The 20394-nt window shown below is 42.1% G+C and overlaps 1 protein-coding gene across 2 annotated transcripts in view; it reads right to left on the bottom strand.

Moving 5' to 3' along the window:
- The window catches only part of NLRC4 (NLR family, CARD domain containing 4), a 33154-nt gene that overhangs the window by 5112 nt on the left and 7648 nt on the right, over window positions 1-20394 (bottom strand). For both annotated transcript variants that reach the window (XM_014533198.1, XM_014533199.1), the window contains exons 4-9: window positions 17114-17374; window positions 14376-16370; window positions 10177-10269; window positions 7873-8043; window positions 5140-5232; window positions 4355-4522 (exon numbers count right to left, since the gene is read on the bottom strand). In XM_014533198.1, coding sequence (XP_014388684.1) covers window positions 4355-4522; window positions 5140-5232; window positions 7873-8043; window positions 10177-10269; window positions 14376-16370; window positions 17114-17374 — 2781 coding nt within the window. The remainder of the gene's footprint in view (window positions 1-4354; window positions 4523-5139; window positions 5233-7872; window positions 8044-10176; window positions 10270-14375; window positions 16371-17113; window positions 17375-20394) is intronic.

The raw sequence follows: 20394 nt of genomic DNA, 5'->3' as shown, positions 1-20394 counted from the left end.
AGGGGTCCTCAAACTATGGCCCGTGGGCCACATGCAAATACAAATATTGTATTTGTTCCCGTTTTGTTTTTTTACTTCAAAATAAGATATGTGCGGTGTGCATAGGAATTTGTTCATAGTTTTTTTTTAAACTATAGTCCGGCCCTCCAACGGTCTGAGGGACAGTGAACTGGCCCCCTGTTTAAAAAGTTTGAGGACCCCTGTTCTAACCTGGCTGAGAGTTGTACGCCCCAGGACATGGGAATTAACATCGGAATGCAGTCCATTCTCCTTTTCCAGGAACCGCCTTTCATCATGGAAAGGTTAGCAACCTTGTTGCTGAAGCAATCTGGTCCCTTTGCGACCCCCAGCCCGCATTGCCCTTAACCTTGCCTACTTCCCCATGCTTCTAATTCCTACTTTCCTCTGTAATCTTTGTCCTTCTACCCCACATAAGCAGCTGGCATACTCCCATACTGCCGGCATTATTGCAATAAACACTCATATATGATTCAGCACTGTCTCTGCTTAACTGGCTCAGGTAGTGACAGGCAGCCCGGACCCATTGGTTGCCCAGTTTCTGTTCCAGAGCACCACAGCGAAGGGATTTGTGGTCTTCTTGCTGGTGGAGGGTGTTGACTTCAATATGTAAAGAACTGAACATCTGTGAAGCTCAACAAAGCGAAGTGCAACACAGTGAGGTACGCCAATACGTTTATGTTTATTATCATGTGTTTACTCTGTGGGTTTTGTTGTTGTTGTTGTTGTTTGTTTGTTTTACTGGCTTCTTACTAATAATTTAGAAAAATTCATTTTCAGCCCTTCATCTTTAATATAAGTATTTAAGGCTATGAGAATTTTCTTCAAGCCCTGCTTTTGCTGCATGCCACAAGTTTTGATATATAGTGTTTTCTTACCATTTGGTTCTAAATATTTCTGTTGAAATTTATCACTATGAACCTGTAGTGTACCTATCTGCCAAATTGTGTGATTTTCCCCAGTAGCCTGAGTGTAGGTACAGAAAAAGTGGGAAATTAAGGCCGATCCAGGCTTGGGGTTTTTCCAGGAAAGCACATGCCAACCACTGCATCTAATTTCATACCCCACATCTCATGTTCTCTAATTAGGCAGTCTTTCTTTCATGAGAGGCTGTCTCTCATTACATTTGCTTCGTTATGCTACTGCATCCATACACATATCCATCACTCAATGTCATTGCCTAAATTGACTGCTGCTACTGTGGGCCAGGGGAGTTTCTTGGGGGACTGCAAGAGATGGAGATGGGAAGGGGACAAGGCAATTAATAGGCAGCTAGAGCTTGAGTTGGCAGAAGTGGCCAAGCATGTCTTTAAGAAAGTGGAAGTGCTGCCCTTGATGGTTTGACTCAGTGGATAGAGCATTGGCCTGGGGGCTGAAGGGTCCCGAATTTGATTCCAGTTAAAGGCACAGGCAGGGTTGCAGGCTTGGTCCCCAGCAGGGGGTGTGCAGGAGGCAGCCAATCAATGATTATCTCTCATCATTGATGTTTCTGTCTCTCCTTTTCCCTTCCTCTCTGAAATCAATAAAAATATATCTATTTTTTAAAAGTGGACGTGCCAACATTAAATTTAATTAACCTGGCATTCGGAGCTATCATGTAATCCCGCCTTTCAGTTACCCACAAGCACTCAGTAAGTCTGCTAGATCCATAATTATACTGGAGTCTTTGGTTATGCTTATTTCTCTCATTTACATATGGAAGCAATAAGGCACTAGGCCAGTGATGGCGAACCTTTTGAGCTCGGCGTGTCAGCATTTTGAAAAACCCTAACTTAACTCTGGTGCCGTGTCACATATAGAAATTTTTTGATATTTGCAACCATAGTAAAACAAAGACATATTTTTTATATTTATTTTATATATTTAAATGCCATTTCACAAAAAAAAAAATCAACCAAAAAAAATGAGTTTGCGTGTCACCTCTGACACGCGTGTCATAGGTTCGCCATCACTGCACTAGGCAATTAAAATCACATGGCAATTACCACCTAGCTCAGTGTTTTTGTTTTTGTTTTTTCACCTAGCTCAGTTTTTATTTCATTAAACACACCATGTCCCTCTCTGGTCTCACAGGCCAGGCTCAGAAGTAGGCAAATTAGGCAGCTACCTACTTAAAGATTTGGAAGATGCTAAAACGTCTCTACCTAAAAATGCCTCTGTCACATGTAATGCTAATTCTACACACTCCCCAATGGCCTCTTTGAAAAGATACAGCCTTTCCAACACACTTAAGGTATGAGGTTACCTGAGAGGGGTTATTTATTAGCTAACTAATTAGTCTGTCATGGAAGCCACCTGCCTCCAATATCACCCAGAACAGAGGAGGGGCCTGAAGAATGACACCAAGGATGATCTGATTTGATGAATTAAGGGAGTAGATAGAGAAGATGGAAGTGGAGTTAGGAATTAAGGGAGTAGGTAGAGCAGATAGAAGTGGAGTTAGGAATTAAGGGAAGGTGCTAAGAAAGTTGACTTGGGGTGCCGGGTTGGGGAGAAGGAATAAAGGAAAGGAAAATCCATAACTTGAAGCAACTTTAAGGAAGGCAAAACCCTTGTTCAGCCTAGGGACTTAGAGACACACACATCTCTAAGAGAAAAGGTTTTAAAAAGAGGAGCAGGTGGGGAGTTAGTGTTTAATGTGTACGGAGTTTTAGTCGGAAAAGATGAAAAAGATGGTGTGAATGTATTTAATGCCATAGAATTGTACACTGAAAATATGTGCACTGCAGATAGATGCTAGCTAGACCATCTGTGAGGGAAATGGGGAAGGCAGGCAAGGCTGTTTTCACTAATCCTTTGCCTTAGATCAGTGGTTCTCAACCTTCCTAATGCCGCGACCCTTTAATACAGTTCCTCATGTTGTGGTGACCCCAACCATAAAATTATTTTCGTTGCTACTTCATAACTAATTTTGCTACTGTTATGAATCGTAATGTAAATATCTGATGTGCAGGATGTATTTTCATTGTTACAAATTGAACATAATTAAAGCATAGTGATTAATCACAAAACAATATGTAATTATATATGTGTTTTCCGATGATCTTAGGCGACCCCTGTGAAAGGGTCGTTCGACCCCCAGAGGGGTCTCGACCCACAGGTTGAGAACCGCTGCCTTAGATGGTACAGTGGCCTTCAAGGTGGATCCAATGATCCTCATCGCCTAGAACTCACTCTCATGTATTATCTCCTTCCGCACTGGCTAGGGCTAACCTGGCTAATAATAGGATGCAGCAGAAATGACCTTCCAAGACTAGGTCATAAAAAACATTGGAGCTTCCACCTGGTTCTCTCTTGGGTCTCTTGCTCTGGGGGAAGTGAGCTACCATGTGGGGAGGACACTCAAGTAGCCTTTGGAGAAGTCCAGGGGTGGGACACAGGCCTCTAGTTGACAGCCAGCACTCACCCACCAACCAAGTGAGGAGCCAGCCACCCAGGAAGCAGATCCTCCAGCAGCCCCAGCCCATATCTGGACGGCAACTTCATGACAGAGCCTAAACCAGAACCACCCAGCTGAGCCTCTCCCAAACTCCTGACTCACAGGAACTGTGAGGTAAGGTCTATAGTTGTTTTAAGCCACCACGTTTTGGGGTGGTCTGTTCCACAGAACTTGATAACTAATCCAGGCAGCATGAGGATCCTTCATCAGCTGCCTGGGGCTGGTGTTGTCCAGTCATTCCTATATCTCCATTTGATTCTGGGATTATATCACAGCTACTTACAGATATTCTGTGACACCAGTTAAAGCTGCACTTACCTTTATATGTTTTGAATACGCAGCAGGTGACTTAAAAACTTCAGCCAAGATTGGAGTGGCATTGCTGAATTTCAGACAGTTAAGGGTAGGGAGAGCTGTTTTTACATAATACACCTTGTCTAATAATGTAAATACTGTAGTTAAAATGCTTAAAAACCTGAAAGCAGGTCAGTGTTTTAAATCATGTTATTTCTTTAAATATATTTGTACAAAAAAGGGGGAGGCAGCCGGGCTGGTGTGGTTCAGTGGTTGAATATTGGTCCATGAGCCAGGAGGTCATATTTTGATTCCCAGTCAGGCACATGCCTGGGTTGCAGGCTCGATCCCCCAGTAGGGGGCGTGCAGGAAGCAGCCAATTAATGATTCTCTCTCTTTGATGGTTCTATCTCCCTCTCTCTAATATCAATAAAAATATATTTTTAAAAGGGGAGGAGGCAAGTAAATTTAAAAAGGCATGAAAGAAAGGAAGGAAGGGAGGGAGGGGAGTGGGGAGGACAAGAGGGGGAAGGAAAGAAGAGAGAGAGTCAGTTTAAGAACTTCGTTAGGACCAAGTTCTCCTGGCTCTGTGTGTGTACCTACCTAGAATTCTAATCTCTGCATCGGTGAGCCTCCAGTTCTTCAGCCCAAGTTTGACGAGTTGTGGGGCCCCCTCCAGTTGCTCCAGCAGCCTGGTCAGGCTGACGCGCACATCAGTGCACCAGGGCAGCATCAGCACAGTGAGCTGTTCCAACACGTGCAGCCTGTCAACTTGAGGAACCAGAGACAGTTCAGAAACTGGATCCATCTCAAAACTGATGAAGGACGAAGTGATAAAGGAGAAGGAGTGGTCTTTCTCTCTGCAGCCTACTCAATGTGCAGTGAGAATCAACTCACTTTTTGGTTAGTATTTTATGGAAAGTGTTCAAGAATATATAAACACTATGCAGGACAGTATAATGAAGCTGTGAGTACTAAAGTTGGTGTCAACTTTTAACGAACAGAAAATCATGGATGTTTGCTTTATCCTCAACAAATTCCTTCCCTCCTGTCTTATTCCGAAGTAAATCTCAGACAGTAAGTATCAGGGTTTTTTTTTTTTGTTTTTTTTTTAGTATCAGGTTGTTGTTTTTTTTAAAACAATCAGGATGTCTTGATCACATCTTAAAAATCTTATTACTAACTCCTTGAGCCAGTTTGTCTTAAGCATCCCCTACTCTCAGACACTGGCTCTATAGAAGGAGGCAAGCAGGTGGGAGCCTCAGGTGCAGTGAGCATGTGAAAACTGGTGACTCAAAAGCCGTGGCCTGTGTTCCTTAAGGGCAGTTTAAGAAAGGGCTACCTGACTTCCTTAAGGTGCATCTCCAAGGCAAAATGGTCATTCTTACTCAGTTCACTCAGAGCTTCATTTCCATCCTCTTCCAGGTGATTCTCAGATAAATCAAGGATGCTCAGTTTGGCCAAATTGTGAAGATTCTGAGCTGGAAAAAAAAATTTAATCCAAAAGAAAAAGACTATCAGGGAACTATATATGCATTTAAAAATATCCTTATATGAATTCTGAGCCCTTGTCTTCTTTGTTGAGAGTGTACGAATCATCAGGGAACTATATATGCATTTAAAAATATCCTTATAAGAATTCTGAGCCTTTGTCTTCTTTATTGAGAGTATACGAATCTTTATTAGATTTGATTAGCTATTATCAAAAGTATCTGGCTACTCCCATGACTGTGACCAAATGGACAGATATTTCCTGGTCTTAAGTTCTGACTAATAAACTTCAGCCTAAAGGCAAAATGGTCATTATTACTCAGTAAAGCCTAAAGCAGCATGGACTAGAGTTGTTATGTCACTATAGGAAAGTCACTCCATTTCTCTACGCCTCCGTGTGTCTTCATCGTTAGAATGGGGAAGATGAACTAGAGGAAATCTGAGGTTGCTTCCAATTCTTAAATGCTCTTCACATGCAGGAGAGATGAAGGAGCGAAAACCAATGAGATGAGCTGTTCTTTGTGTACCTCAGTTTAGATTATTTTGGTAGTTATAGTTGTGATGTTAATAATAAAAATTTTAATAAGAACATTAGTCACAAAATGCCACCGCTCTAGCTAAGAGCTGCTTAGTTATTTTCTTCACTACAGATACAGGTACTTGCCCCCTTTCCAAAGTTCAATTATGCCACTTCGCTAACTGAAAGAAATCCAAAGAGGATTTTCGCCTTGCTTTTACCAAAAAAAAAGGCGAAAAGCAAAAATAGCGTTCACTGTTTGTTTTGCAGAGAGCCTTATAGAAGCATCCAGAGTGGCGCAGCCAAGCTCCTTCCTGGGAAGTACACTCTGCATTTCAGCATCAAACCGCCAGAGCTTTGAGCTGTGTCTGTGAGCATCTGTGCTTTATCTTGATTTATTGTGCACCTGTTAGCAAGTGTGTCCTAAGGTATAAGAAAAGCCTAAGAGAAGTCATTTTGGAGTCTGGGAATGCTCGAAAATGTTCCATAAAGATCAATGGTAATTGCTTATTTGCTTAATGCCCTATTAGCTTATTGAAGGTTTCATAGGGCCCAGCCAGTGTTGCTCAGTGCCTGAGCATCGACCCATGAACCAGGAGGTCATGGTTTGATTCCAGGTCAGACACATGCCTGGGTTGCGGGCTTGATCCCCAATGGGGGGTGTGCAGGAGGCAGTCGATTAATGATTCTCTCTCATCATTGATGTTTCTATCTCTCTCCCTCTCCCTTCCTCTCTGAAATCAATAAAATATATATTTTTTAAAGTTATAAACTATTTATTTTAAAAAGAGGTTTCTTAGGAATGCTCTACTTTCTGATTGTGAGGACACCTGTATTTATCATGGTTGCTTAATCTAGTTGAAGCTTTTCCTATCAAGACTGATTAGAAAAATCTCCTTTAAAAAATTAGTCGTTTTGCATGAATTATACTCTTGTTACAATACTAGCTATTATTTTTTTAAATCAATCCTATGAATCCTTTTCTTAGAGTAAAATATATTCTGAAGTTTGGTGCTTTAAAAAGCCCATGGATTCCACCTAAAAAGGGGATGGTTGCTATTGTTAGTTCCAAGCCTGGCTCCTCCCAGTGGCAGGTGGAGAGTAAGGGAGTGTGCTCTTCGTTCTCATGTTCCCAGTGCTTGCTAGCCTTCTCCAATCATGGATTTCTCTAGTTTTTGATTCATATTAGCATATAAGTAATCTCAGTAATTCCGACAGACTCCATCAGTCCTTTTTCTTCTTTTTTGTTTGTTTTTGTGTGTGTGTTTTTCTTTTCCCCATCAATTTTATATATTTTTAAAATATATTTTATTGATTTTTTACAGAGAGGAAGGGAGAGGGATAGAGAGTTAGAAACATCGATGAGAGAGAAACATCCATCAGCTGCCTCCTACACAACCCCCACTGGGGATGTGCCCGCAACCAAGGTACATGCCCTTGACCAGAATTGAACCTGGGACCCTTCAGTCCACAGGCCGACGCTCTATCCACCGAGCCAAACCGGCTAGGGCTTATATTGTTTGTTTGTTTTTTAAAAAGGTTATACTATTTCCCCCCAAAATCTAAATTTAAGAAACATCATAGTTTAACATAATCCAGTTTATCCACTAATATGCAAAGGTTTTTTTCATACTTAGTATGCACAATCTTTGGGAACTCAAATACTCAATGCCTATGTTAATGCACGTTAACTCTATCTTAACCGGGCAATGGGGAAAAATTAGAAGGCCTGACCGCATTTAAGGAAATCCCTCTCTCTGCTTCTCAACCATTTATTTATTCATCCATCCAAATACTTATTAAGCAGTTATTATATAACAGGACATATGGCAAGCATCAAGCACCTACTTCTTAATTTCTTCCTCTTCACCTTTTCTTAAAATTATAACATCTTCAATTAGTTTGAAGTTCTCTATTCTCCATCTATAATCCATTTTTATTCTAATTGTGGAGAAAATCATTAAAAACAGATTAGATATTACCCAGATGTCTTCATTATCTTTTCCAGTTTCTCTGAAAATTAAATTGCTGCTTGAGAGACTTAGTGTGCATGAATTACTATGGAAGCACCACATCTTCTCTCACACTGTTCTCCAGTGCAGGCAACAGTTACCTAGGGTTTTCACAGCCGTTCCGGTCAGGCAGCAGGAGACTAATTGGATTTCTTCAAGGTCACAGGGTTTGGCTGACAAAGACTTTGCTATATAATCCATTCCCTCCCCAATGTCAGACAAGTGGGTCAAACGAAGTAAACACATATTCTTCAGGTCTGTCAGACCTTCAGCTGCAAATAGATGGAAAGGAAATGCGTTAGGATACCAAGTTAATTTGATTTCACCATAGATGAATGGCTGAAAAGAAGGCAATGAACAATTGCCCTTGCCATACTCTTCCTGTAAAAAGCCAAAGAGAGCAGATTTTCTTTCAACTCTCACTTTCCAGTCTCCTGAGCCATACAATCTCTTTTGTGGAGGTCATTCTCTTGGTAGTATGAGAAAACCTATAGTAAATGTGCAGTATTTTTTTTTATTTTTTATTTTAAATGTGCAGTATTTTAATGGGTATCCATGTATGGGTATCCAAGTATACCACAACTTTTTTCATAGAAATAGGTTTTCTGAGTGAGCACTGTCTCTTTAAACCCTTCAAAAATCTTAGAAGGGGTGGAGGCTGAATCCAAAGGGCAGCATGGGGACTTGAGTTCCTTGGTGTGCTTCTATGATAACTGTTCACAGGGCCCTGCTAGGACTGCATGATTTGGGGCCTTCCTGGTGCTCCACAATGAAGACCACATCCAATGCAGCATGTTAACCGGGAGAAAGATTGATCTCCTATCAGTAGTACAAGTGAAAACGTTCTAAAATGTCCCTGGATTGATTAGGCATCCCTTTGTGTCATTAAAATAGTGCTTTATCTTGATGGTATTCTAACCTAGAGGAAAGACATGTACTGTTTTTAATAACTACCTTGCAGAGCTTTGGGAAGGTGGCGGATAAGGTATGTAATGTATTTAGTGTGGTGCCTGGCACATAGAAGGTGAATATTAATTGTTGTCTTGGGAGTACACGTAGCTCAGAGGTTGTGAGCATGAGCTTTGCAGTCAGTTTGGTTCCTGGATCCTGTACTTAATAATTGTGTGAGTGTAAGCAAGTTATTCAACCTTTTAGCTATGGTTTTAGGGATAATTATACCTATGTACTAGGACTATTGTGAGGAGTCAATGAGAAGTATGTCAAAGTGCCTGGTGTGCTTTCTGTCTAACCGATTGCACAGTAACTCTTCAATGAATAGTACATTTAGGCTCGTTTATTCACGTCCAGACTCTGATTCCTTAACAGTAGAATCAGATTGTCTCAGGTAGGTGTTTTTGCGCCCTTTCTACCAATTGGTGAGAACTTGGGCAAGTCAGTAAACTGTTCTAGGTTCCAGTGGCAGTAAAATAGGAAAGTTAGCCCCACCAGTGTGACTCAGTGGTTGAGCATCCACCCATGAACCAGGAGGTCACAGTTTGATTCCCAGTCAGGGCACGTGCCCGGGTTGCAGGCATGGTCTCCAGGAGAGGGTGTGCAGGAGGCAGCCGATCAATTACTCTCTCTCATCACTGATGTTACTCTCTCTCTCCCTCTCCCTTCCTCTCTCTGAAATCAATAATAACATTTAAAATTTTAAAAAAATTAGACTAGATGTTCTCAGGCTCCTTCAACCTCTGATATTCTGTGTAACTCACAGGCATGCAGTAAATGTTCACTGAATTAATTTGATTATTCTTATGGAAGCTATATAATGAAAAAAAGTCAGTCATGTTTTAATTATAGGGTTGTCTTTAGGCAAGCAGAATGAAAAAGAAAAGGCTGAGGAGTCTTTAACTGAGGTCTCAAGTGTGGGGGGAAGAACCAATAAAAGAAAAAAATGACCACCCCCACCAAAGCTGTTGAAAAACAGCTTCAACAGGAAACCTCCCTGTCCTAGAAGGCAGATCACGTGTTCTGCTTGTGTTTTTTCTTGATCCACATTCATTGTTGTGTTCCATTCTACTTTTTAAGTTTTATTTAATTATAAAACCACTGTATAATCCTTTTAATATTGTTTATTTGCTTTAAATACAAATATAGCCAATGATTTCTGAAGCTTTACTTAATTATAAAACCACAGTTTAAACATTTACATTGTTTCTATGCTTTAAATGCAAGCAAAGTCAATCAACCAGGAAGATAAAACATATCATGGCTTCTGTTCTCCAAAGGGTTACCATCTAGTGCTGTACAATTTACATAAAATGGTGCTATAGGGGTGGAGAAAAATGTCTCGGAAAACCGATGCAATCACAAATGCATAAGGCATCCTTGCCTTGTGTAGACTGAGTTAACTGTTCTTATTCTCAAACTTACATTAATAAAAAAAAGAGAAAAACTCTAACCTAGTTTTATAGCATCTTCCTCATTCATCTTAATGTTATCCAGCATAAGCTTCATAAGATTCTTCAAATTACCCAAGCTGTCAGTCAGACCACCTGCCAAAAGAAAATGGACTTTGTTCAGCTGTCATTTATTAATTTCCATTACCAATGAAGATTTTCGTTGTTACCATAGGCAAGAGATGCTCATGAAATTGACACCAAAGTGTATGGTTTTTGGTCAGAAATGGGCATCATCTTTAGCTAAAAGCATGTTCTCCAAATATAATGCAACTGGACTTAAACTTACTATTTAAGAAAGTAAAGAAAGAAGACCAAAATAAACCCAATGCAAGTAGAAGGGAGAAATTAATAAAGATCAAGGCAGAAATAAATAAAAATTGAAAGCAGATAAACAGTAGGAAAAATCAGTGAAAATGTATTTGAAAAGATCAATAAAATTGAGCAATTTCTGGCAAGACTGACAGGAAAAGAAGAAAAGCAAATCACCAATATCAGAAACAAAAGAGAAGATATCACTACAAAGACTGCAGATGTTAAAAGGATAGAGAATAATATAAATAAATCTACACACATGAATTTGACAACACAGGTAAAATTGCCCCATTTCTTGAAAAGCACAAACTACTACAACTCACCCAACACGACATAGGTAACCTGAATAGTCCTATAAATCTATTAACATAGTTTACATTTTTTTAAAAAGAGAAATCTACAGGTCCAGATAATTTAACTTGCAAATTTTACCAAACATTCAAAGAAGAAATAAACCAATTCTATAAATCACTTCTAGAAAACAGAAGTAGAGGGAACAATTCCCAACATATTTTATGAAGCTCCACTGGCTAATATGAAACCCAGATGAAGAAAATAAAACAAAAGAAATTTTCAGACCAATATCACTCATGAGAATAGAAGCAAAAATCTTCAATAAAATGGACTTCATACAGAGAATGCAGAGCTATTTCAACATTTGGAAAATAATCCATGTAATTCACTATAACAGTCTAAAGAAGAAAAACTACATGATCATATAAATTGATGCAGAAAAAATATTTGACACAATCCAACATCCATTCATGATAAAAATTCTCAGCAACCTAGGAATAGAAGGAAATGTCCTCAACCTGATAAAAGCCATCTACAGAAAAAAACTACAATTAACATCGTGCTTAACGGTGAAAGTCTGAATGCTTTCACCCTAAGGTCAGGAACAAGGCAGGATGTTCCCTCTCAATTCTCATATTCAGTATTGCACTGCAAGTCATAATCAGTGCAATAAGGCAAAAAAATTAAATAAAAGGAATACAAATTTTAAAGAAGGAACAAAACTGTTCTTTTTTTGAAGGTAACATGATTGTTTGATAAAAAATTTCAAGGAATCTACCAAAACAAGAAAACAAACAAAGAAACCTCCTAGAACTAATAAAAGTGTTTAGCAAAGATATAGACTACAAGGTCAACACACAAAAATCAATCTTACTTCCATATAGTAGCAATAAATAACTGGCAACCAAATTATTTTTAAAATACCACTTACAATAACTCCAAGCAAATGAAAAAGTTAAATACAGGTATAAAACATGTACAGGATCAACATGATGAAAACTACAAAATGATGCTAGCCCTAGCCAGTTTGGCTCAGTGAATAGAGCATCGACCTGAGGACTGAAAGATCCCGGGTTCCATTCTGGTCAAGGGCACATGCCCAGGTTGTGGGCTCGATCCCCAGTACAGGGCGTGCAGGAGGCAGCCAGTCAATGATTCTCTCTCATCATTGATGTTTCTATCTCTCTCTCCCTCTCCCTTCTTCTCTGAAATCAATAAAAATATTAAAACAAAACAAAATGATGCTAAAAGAAATCAAAGAAAATATAAATAAATGGGAAGAGAAACCATGCAAATAGATTGAAAGATTCAACATAATATAAATGTCAGTTCTCCCTAACTTGGTCTATAAATTTAATGTAATTTCAACCAAGATCCCAGGAGGAGTTTTTGGTGATATAATCAATGTAAGTCTAAATTTACATGGAAAGGCAAAGGAACTAGAATATAAAAAAGACTTTTGAGAAAGAAGAATAAAGTTGAATAACACCGAGACATGACACCAAAAGCATGATTCACAAAAGAAGAAAGACTGCAACAAAATTTAAGACTTTTGTTCTATGAAAAACACTGTTAAGAGAATGAAAAGACTAGCTATTCAGGAATAAAAGGGCGTGAGCTAGGAAGATTCTGAAAAGACTTAGAGGGCAAAAGTAAAAACCAACCTTGGGTATAAACAACAGTGAAGTGATTTTAGCCATAAGAAAGAATAAGCACTGATCACAAACTCAAATGTCAAAAGCGGGGAAGGATGTCAAAAAGGGCCAGGGAGCCCTAACTGGTTTAGCTCAGTGGATAGAGGGTTGGCCTGCAGACTGAAGGGTCCCAGGTTCGATTCCAGTCAAGGGTATGTACCTTGGTTGCGGGCATCCCCAGTAGGGAGTGTGCAGGAGGCAGCTGACCGATGTTTCTCTCTCATCGATGTTTCTAACTCTCTATCCCTCTCCCTTCCTCTCTGTAAAATATCAATAAAATATATTTTTAAAAAGTGCCAGGGAAGTAGAATAGGTGGACTCTGTGCCCAACTGGAGATTTTGTGTCTTGTCCGAAGAGCACAGGAGCAGATCTTAGGCTCTAACAAGTTGTTACCAAATGAGGACATGGGCCCTCAGTTGTCAAATCCAACAATTTTTAAGAGAAATGAAAAACCTGTATTTTCACATGATAGCTCCCAATTTCAAAATGCTGGCAACTCCTTTAGAAAGAAGAGTCATGGCTGGGGGATGAGGAGGAGAAGGAGACTTTTCACTCTAGATTGTTTTATCATTTGGACCGTGTGAATATATTACTCAAAAACTGGATTTTAAAAATTAAGAACAAAACATGAAAAAGAACATTCTAAACACTGTGCAGGCCAGTCCAGCCCATAGGCGACCAGTGTGCATGATCATTACAAAGGAGGAGCCATGAAGAGGAGAGCATGAGCCTCCTGACACAGAAGGGAGTCTAATAACCTCTGGGTGACTCTCTAGAATCTTATAGAAGGCATTCCTGCATCGAGTAGGAGGTTGCAAAAATTAGTTGTGCAAAGATTCTAGATTCTTAAATCATAGCAAATCTCCTCTGCAGGTGACAAGTGAGGCGGAGCACAATGGGCCATCACTTGTGAATGAAAACTGATCTTAGATGACAGTCAAGTAGGGCAAGGCCCCTGCCACAGCTTCACACCAGGCAGCAGCCCTGCTCCTGGCCATAGGGCGGATCTGCACAGCGAGGCCAGACACTCATCTTTAGTGTTACTTGGAATTTGGGGAAAACTCTCCTTTGCCCCAAAAGATTGCCCCTGCATGTGTGTGTCTGGAGCCTGAAATTCATGGTAAACAAAATCTGTTCCCCAAATCTTTTTTCAAAATGAACAATACTTGGGGTGGAGATGGGGCTGGGTTTGTTGTGCAATTTCCTAGATAAGAATCTAGTGACACAATTAGCCACTGGCGCCTGCGGGTGATTAGTTTACAGGCTGGATTTCCTCCCAGACTTGCTGTGGGGAGGGGAGCCCCTGGCAGGGAAGCAGTGGATGCCGGGTGGAGATGGAGGTGCTGAGAAGGGGGGGAATTCACTCAAGCCAAGCTTACCCTCTGTACATGGAGGGGGAGGGAGAGCAGGGAAGTAGGTTTACAGTTGTGAGTACATGAAACACAGAGTACACACACACATACACACACACACACATGTAAACACACACTTTGCTATATAAACTATATAGCCATTCAATCAAACTACCGAGCAGGGAAGTAGGTTTACAGTTGTGAGTACATGAAATACAGTACACACACGCAAACACACACTTTGCTATATAAACTATATAGCTATTCAATCAAACTACTAGTATATAGCTTCAGCCCTGGAAATCCTCCCTAGGGCCTCCCAACCTGACAGCCTTCCTCCCACCTCCTCTCCAAACTCCCTAGGGCCTCCCAACCTGACAGCCTTCCTCCCACACAGATCCTCCTCCAGTCCTCCCACCTCCTCTCCAAGTCCTGGCACCTGGGAGAAGATAGTAGAAAATGTAAAGCAAAACAATATGCTGCCTAATATTCGCATGGTACTTAGCCAGGTTCCATTACGGCTTCAACTGCTGAGGTTGACAATACCTGGCAGCCGCTGAGTCTGTAGGTTGTGAATACTCAAGGTTTTCAGGTTTGCCACGGATGTGATGTGCTGCTCGTCCTCTATGGTGAGGGGACTGGCTTCCACCACGAGGGAATGAATGTGCTTACAGGTGCTGAGGACCAAACTGAGGCTTCCAGCCACACCAGCACACCTCTTAATGGACAGCCGGAGGCTTGTAGCAGAGCTGAATATCTTCCCCAGATATTTGATATCTTGCTTATTCAACTTGCTGAAATCCCGGAGTGTGACCTCCAGAGTCTTGAACTCCTGCTTCCAGTTGAAGAACAAAGACACAGCCCTGCTGGGAATGTAGGTACCAGAGGACTCTTCCTTGTGGGTCCTGCTCGTGCCCTCTGTGGGCTTGTCCCACGAAGCTGTGGCTCCCCCGTAGAAGTCCAGTTTGATGAAGTCCAGAGCACTTGCACAATTAGGCAAGTGCTCAAAGAAGTCAAATAAGTAATCAGGGATGTTCTCTGAGTTGATATATAAGCTTTTACCACGAAAGAAAGCTTCAAATTCTTCACTCAGGTCTGCCTTGGATATACTCTCATGAAATAAATTGATGCCACACTCTGTAAAGGAACTGGTGTTTATGGCTTCCAGAATTTCTTGCACAGTAGTGCTTTTCACATTTTGCATAGATTCCTGCCTCCAGAGAGGCCTCTTGGTGATGGAGAAGCTGGGGAGGCTGCCATGTTGACACACGGCTGCCAGGTGTTTCAGGACAGTCCTGGTGGCTTCGGTAGACGATCCGCACGTGTACAGGAGCAGGTTGCTGTACTTGGATGTAATATCTGAAATGGAAACCATTTTCTGCAGATGACCGTTCCCCTTGGTCACCTCCTCGGGCTCCCGAGATGCCAATAAACTGCTGAGTCGGCGGCCTGCTATGTACTCCTGGAATGACTGATGAAAGAATTTATACTTTGGCTTGAACCGCTGAGCCGTGTATTTGCAGAGGAGGCCAGTTGTCAGGAGGACATCCTCGTTCACACTGCACACATCCTTTGATTCGAAATCAAACCTGTGGTTGAACACGCCCTCCAGAGCCAGGTCTCCACAGTGGTCCAGGCTCTGAGTGAGGTCACTAGCGGCCACCCCTCTATGTTTGTGCTTGTTTTTCTGTATCAGCAGGTCATAGAAGGTACAGAACAGCGTTGTTTGTGTGTGGGAGTGGAACTCACTTTCCCCCATCTGGATTGCACAAGTGATGACCACAAAGAGTGGGGTCTTCATCAGATTCCGCAGGCACCTGGACTTCTGAATTTGCAGCACCAAGCTCTCTGCATGCTCCCTGATCAGCACTTCCCGGATGAGAGCCTGTGCACTCTCCTCCGTCATATCCCCCACCTCGGCAGTCAGGGCCCCGAACTGCCTGATGTGCTTCAGGCTCTCGGTGGTGGTGGTGACCATGACCATATTCTTGAAGCGATGGTTTTCCTTTATCAGGGCTTCGATTTCCGGGCAGTTCTGGGCCTTGAACTCGTTGTAGCCATCCAGGAGAAAAAGGACCCTCTGCCGGAGCTTCAGCAGCATGGCCATGAAAGTCTGCTTTCTGATCGGGTCGGGTACATCCAGGAGTTGGTCACACAAGGTTTCAAAGAGTCCACCGTGGGCCCGGCTCAGACGGAGGAAGAAGACTAATTTGAACTTGGTCAGGGCCCCGCACTTTCCCGAGGCCCAGAGCATGGCGATTCGCTGTAGCAGCGTGGTCTTCCCTTTGCCCGATTCCCCTTCGATGATGCAGGGGCTCTGAAGAGTGTCCAGCAGGCCACTCAAGGTCAGCTGCTCCAGACGGTGATGGCGCTGGTCTTTCCTCCATAGAACAGGTTCCGTGAAGGTGCTTTTCAAATTAAAGATAATGTCAATATCTTCACCCAGGGGATAGAAGTTCAGAAAATATGGGGAATGGTATAAATCTTTTAAATCTTGAGCCAAATCATCTAAGTCTCCATCTGACATCTGATGAAAAAGGCCTATTGGAGAAGAGGTGAAATTAAAGAGGACCCAGTTCTGTGTCTCCCCAAAGCCCAGAGTTCAGGAGAATGGAGGGGGAAGAAGGCTGAGAATCTTCTACTGATGGTTTTAATTCCCTTCCCCAGTTCTCAGCGGGCACAAGGGCTTCCAAATATTTATTCCTGCTTTTCCCTGTCACCCTTTGCCCTTCCTCCCCTCTTGACTTCTGTTTCCTCCTTCCCACCACCAACTCTTGTAGCAGCTGATTGGAAATGGGAGGAGTCTGTGTTTGGGTTAAGAAAAGTGCCTGAGAACAGTGGGAAGATGGCTGATCAGGCCTTAACTTTGATTAAAATCTGTCCTGAAGTAATTTACCAGTTTAATGAAATAAAAACTAAATTATTATTTCATGAAAAGCAGAATCATGCTTCTTTAGTTAGTCAGGCTTTCTTTACCACGGTGCTTGGATCATGGGCTGGCGGAAACCACTACTGCATGGACTTCTTAGGTGCCTCCATGGTCCAATTTGGTTTTGAAGTGAGGCTATTCTAAATCAGCTATTCCCTGAGCCTGGAGTCACCTATTGGCTTCACCGTCAAGCGATCTAATGGGAGTTTTTTCTGAGAGTGCCTGAGCTTTTCCCTACCATGGACACCACCCAGTGATATGAAGAGGGAGGAGAGCAGAGGCTCTGTCAGGGGATCACAGGTCTTCACCATGGCTTAGTCTATTTGTGGAAGATACAAAGCAATCTGATACTTACTTTGTCCATTCAAGTCCTGAAACAGAGGATAGTTCCACTTTTCAAGGGATTTAAGAAAGAGGTTACAGGCTTCGGAACCCTTCTTCAAAAGCATGTGAATGATCCCTCTGGCAGCATCCTGCTCAACCTTCTCGCAGCAAATGATGTTTACTTCTTCAAAATTCAGAACATTCCACACAAAGAGCTCGTCCACAACCTGCTTTATAACAGTCATTCCCATTCTTTGAATGAGGGCTTGACTGTTCTCCTTAATGAAATTCACTGAGGAGATGGGGAAATATATACGTATTTATTCACTTGTATAAAATATGAATGCAATGTTGCCAGAGCATTAGGGTCATGATCTCCCCCCCACACACACACACCTTAGACTCATCTTGAGTTATGGAGATGGCAAATGCTTGAATTCCAGGCCCTGAAGAAAAGCCCTGAAAAGCTCCTTATCCCTAACCCCTTGGTGAGCAAGATAGTGTTTCTTTGGTAATAAAGTAAGATGAGCAGTTTTATTCCCCAGTATAAAATGGTCCCCAGTAAAATCACAATGGGCATTAGAGGAAGGAGACTGGCCTAGGTCTGCCACTTGCTACTCTCTGTGGAACCTTGCCAAGTTGCTAAACCTCTCTGAGCCTGTTTCAGTGCTGTGCTGCTAAATGTTGAACACCCTCGCTCTCTGGGTTAGGTAAAGGCCCTCATTGGTAGCATTTACCAATCTCCACGTTATAAATATTCCCACCATAGTCGATTTCAAGCTAATAATGTATATTAACTGGGTAACAAAAGTCATGAAAATTCAGCAACAAGGTCTCACAAAACAGTAAGAACCAGCTCCAGTACACCACTAGTTCCTTTTCTGTACAATGGTGTTGAGAACACTGTTCAGCTTACAAAGGTGTTATGAGAATTCATGTATAGTATCTTATCTTAATATATAAAGAGGTAATATGCAAATTAGGCCAGGACGCCTTAAAGCAGCGGTTCTCAACCTGTGAGTCGCGACCCCTTTGGCAGTAGAACAACCCTTTCACAGGGGTCGCCTAAGACCATCCTGCATATCAGATATTTACATTACTATTCATAACAGTAGCAACATTACAGTTATGAAGTAGCAACGAAAATAATTTTATGGTTGGGTCACAACATGAGGAACTATATTTAAAGGGCCAGAAGGTTGAGAACCACTGCCTTAAAGGGACTACCAGACAGGAGGAGGTTGCGCAGGCAGGTGAGGCCTGAAGCTGAGATGGAGCAGGGGAGAGGGGGTGTCTGAGCCAGCGCGGCAGCTCCAGCATCTGGAGTGGACACAGGCAGGGGGGGCCTGGGGCAGAAGTCAGGCTGGGCTGGCCTCCTGCTGCGTCGGTCAGGCCTGACTCCCTCAACCTCCCTCAACAGCCCGTGGGGTGCCTCCTCGTGCACTGGGCCTCTAGTACAAAATAATAGCTCAATACCTGGTAGCCACTATTTTTAGGCATTATTCAGCTGTCATCACTCAAAGGAGTAGCATTTTTTATCTGCCAAAGATTTTGGTCTTTGCTCTCCAGCGTAAGCACTCTTACCTCTAGTAGTCCCTGGAGAAGCTATGCCATTTCTGTCAAATGCCGACCACACTGTACCCAGGCAGTCCATGACAGCTCGGTGAAATGTCTCCCTGATTTTTTACTCGTAGACACTATCTGCACCAGTTTTCTTCCTGGGCTAGGCTGCTCCTGGTTTTCAAACCTTCATGGATCCATCCAAGCAGATAGGCTCCTCCCGAAGGACCTGTGGCTTCTCTGGTCTCAGATGCACCATCAGGCACTCCGACCTTGAGGATCCCACCCCAACTTGCCTTTCTCTCTGTCACAAATCTCTACTACTAACTTCGGCTGGGATGTTACCACATCCCTGTCTATATGTCCTGTTTGCCAGTCTCATCTCTGGGTTCTCATCTGTTCTCTGGCTTCTACATTCTCTGTATGGAAATGACCTCTAAGTCTGAATCTAGTCACAATCTTCACTTTACAGCTGAAGAAATGTTGCCTCAGAAAGGCCTAGAGTCCTCCACAAGGTTACAAGACTAGTCTTTTGGGGTTTTGTGTGTGTGTGTGTGTGTGTGTGTGTGTGTGTGTGTGTTTTGTTTAAATATATTTTTTTTCTTTTCTTTTTTTAAATATATATTTTTATTGATTTCAGGGAGGAATGGAGAGGAACAGAGAGACAGAAACATCAATGATTGATCGGCTGCCTCCTGCCCCCCACATTGGGGACCGAGCCCGCAACCCAGGCATGTGCCCTTGACTCGAATCGATGGGACCCTTCAGTCTGCAAGCTGATGCTTTATCCACTGAGCAAAACCAGCTAGGGCTATATATATTTTTCTTGATTTCAGAGAGGAAAGGAGAGAGAGAGAGATAGAAACAGCAATGATGACAGAGAATTTTGTATTGGCTGCCTCCTGCACACCCTACACTGGGGACCGAGCCCGCAATCTGGGAATGTGCCCTGACCAGGAATCGAACCCATGACCTCCTCCTGGTTCATAGGTTGATGCTCAACCACTAAGCCACACCAGTGGGGCAAGACTAGTCTTTTGGATGCTACTTTTCTTCAGCTGTAAAATTAAGACATTGACTTTAATTATTAAAAAGACTCATGCAAAAGACTGAATAAAGTCACATACATTAAAATGTTTTAAAATTTGAAAAGTATACTGCTATATAACTATCAGATGTTCTTATTAATAACCATGGTATATATTCCTGTGTACTACTATACCCTCTCTTATCAAGTAGTTATGTGAAAACAATGCTGCTTATTCACTCATTCTTTCATTCATTCAGTATTCATTCTTATCAGAATATCTCTGTTTCTAGACCAGCACGGTACAGGAGAATTTTCTACGATGATAAACATGTTCTATATTTCTGCTGTCCAATAGAGTAACCATTAGCCACCTGTGGCTATTGAGCATTTGAAATGTGGCTATTGTGCTCATGCAACTGAATTTTACATTTTATTTATTTAAATTCACATTTAAATAGACATGTGGCTAGTGGCCACTGCATTGGATAGCACAGGTCTATACCCAGTACTCAAAATGGAAAGAGTTGCCCGACTGGCATAGCTCAGTAGTTGAGCATCAACCTGTGAGCCAGGGGATCACGGTTTGATTCCTGGTCAGGGCACATATCTGGGTTGTGGGCGCAATTCCCCATAGGGGGTGTGCAGAAGACAGCCAACTGGTGATTCTCTCTCATCATTGATGTTTCTCTCTCTCTTCCTCTCCCTTCCTCTCTGAAATATAT

This window comes from Myotis brandtii, unplaced genomic scaffold, assembly GCF_000412655.1.
Source record: "Myotis brandtii unplaced genomic scaffold, ASM41265v1 scaffold953, whole genome shotgun sequence".
Lineage (NCBI taxonomy): Eukaryota > Metazoa > Chordata > Mammalia > Chiroptera > Vespertilionidae > Myotis > Myotis brandtii.
Note: the sequence above shows the minus strand (reverse complement) of the source record. Positions and strands in the feature narration are given on the sequence as shown.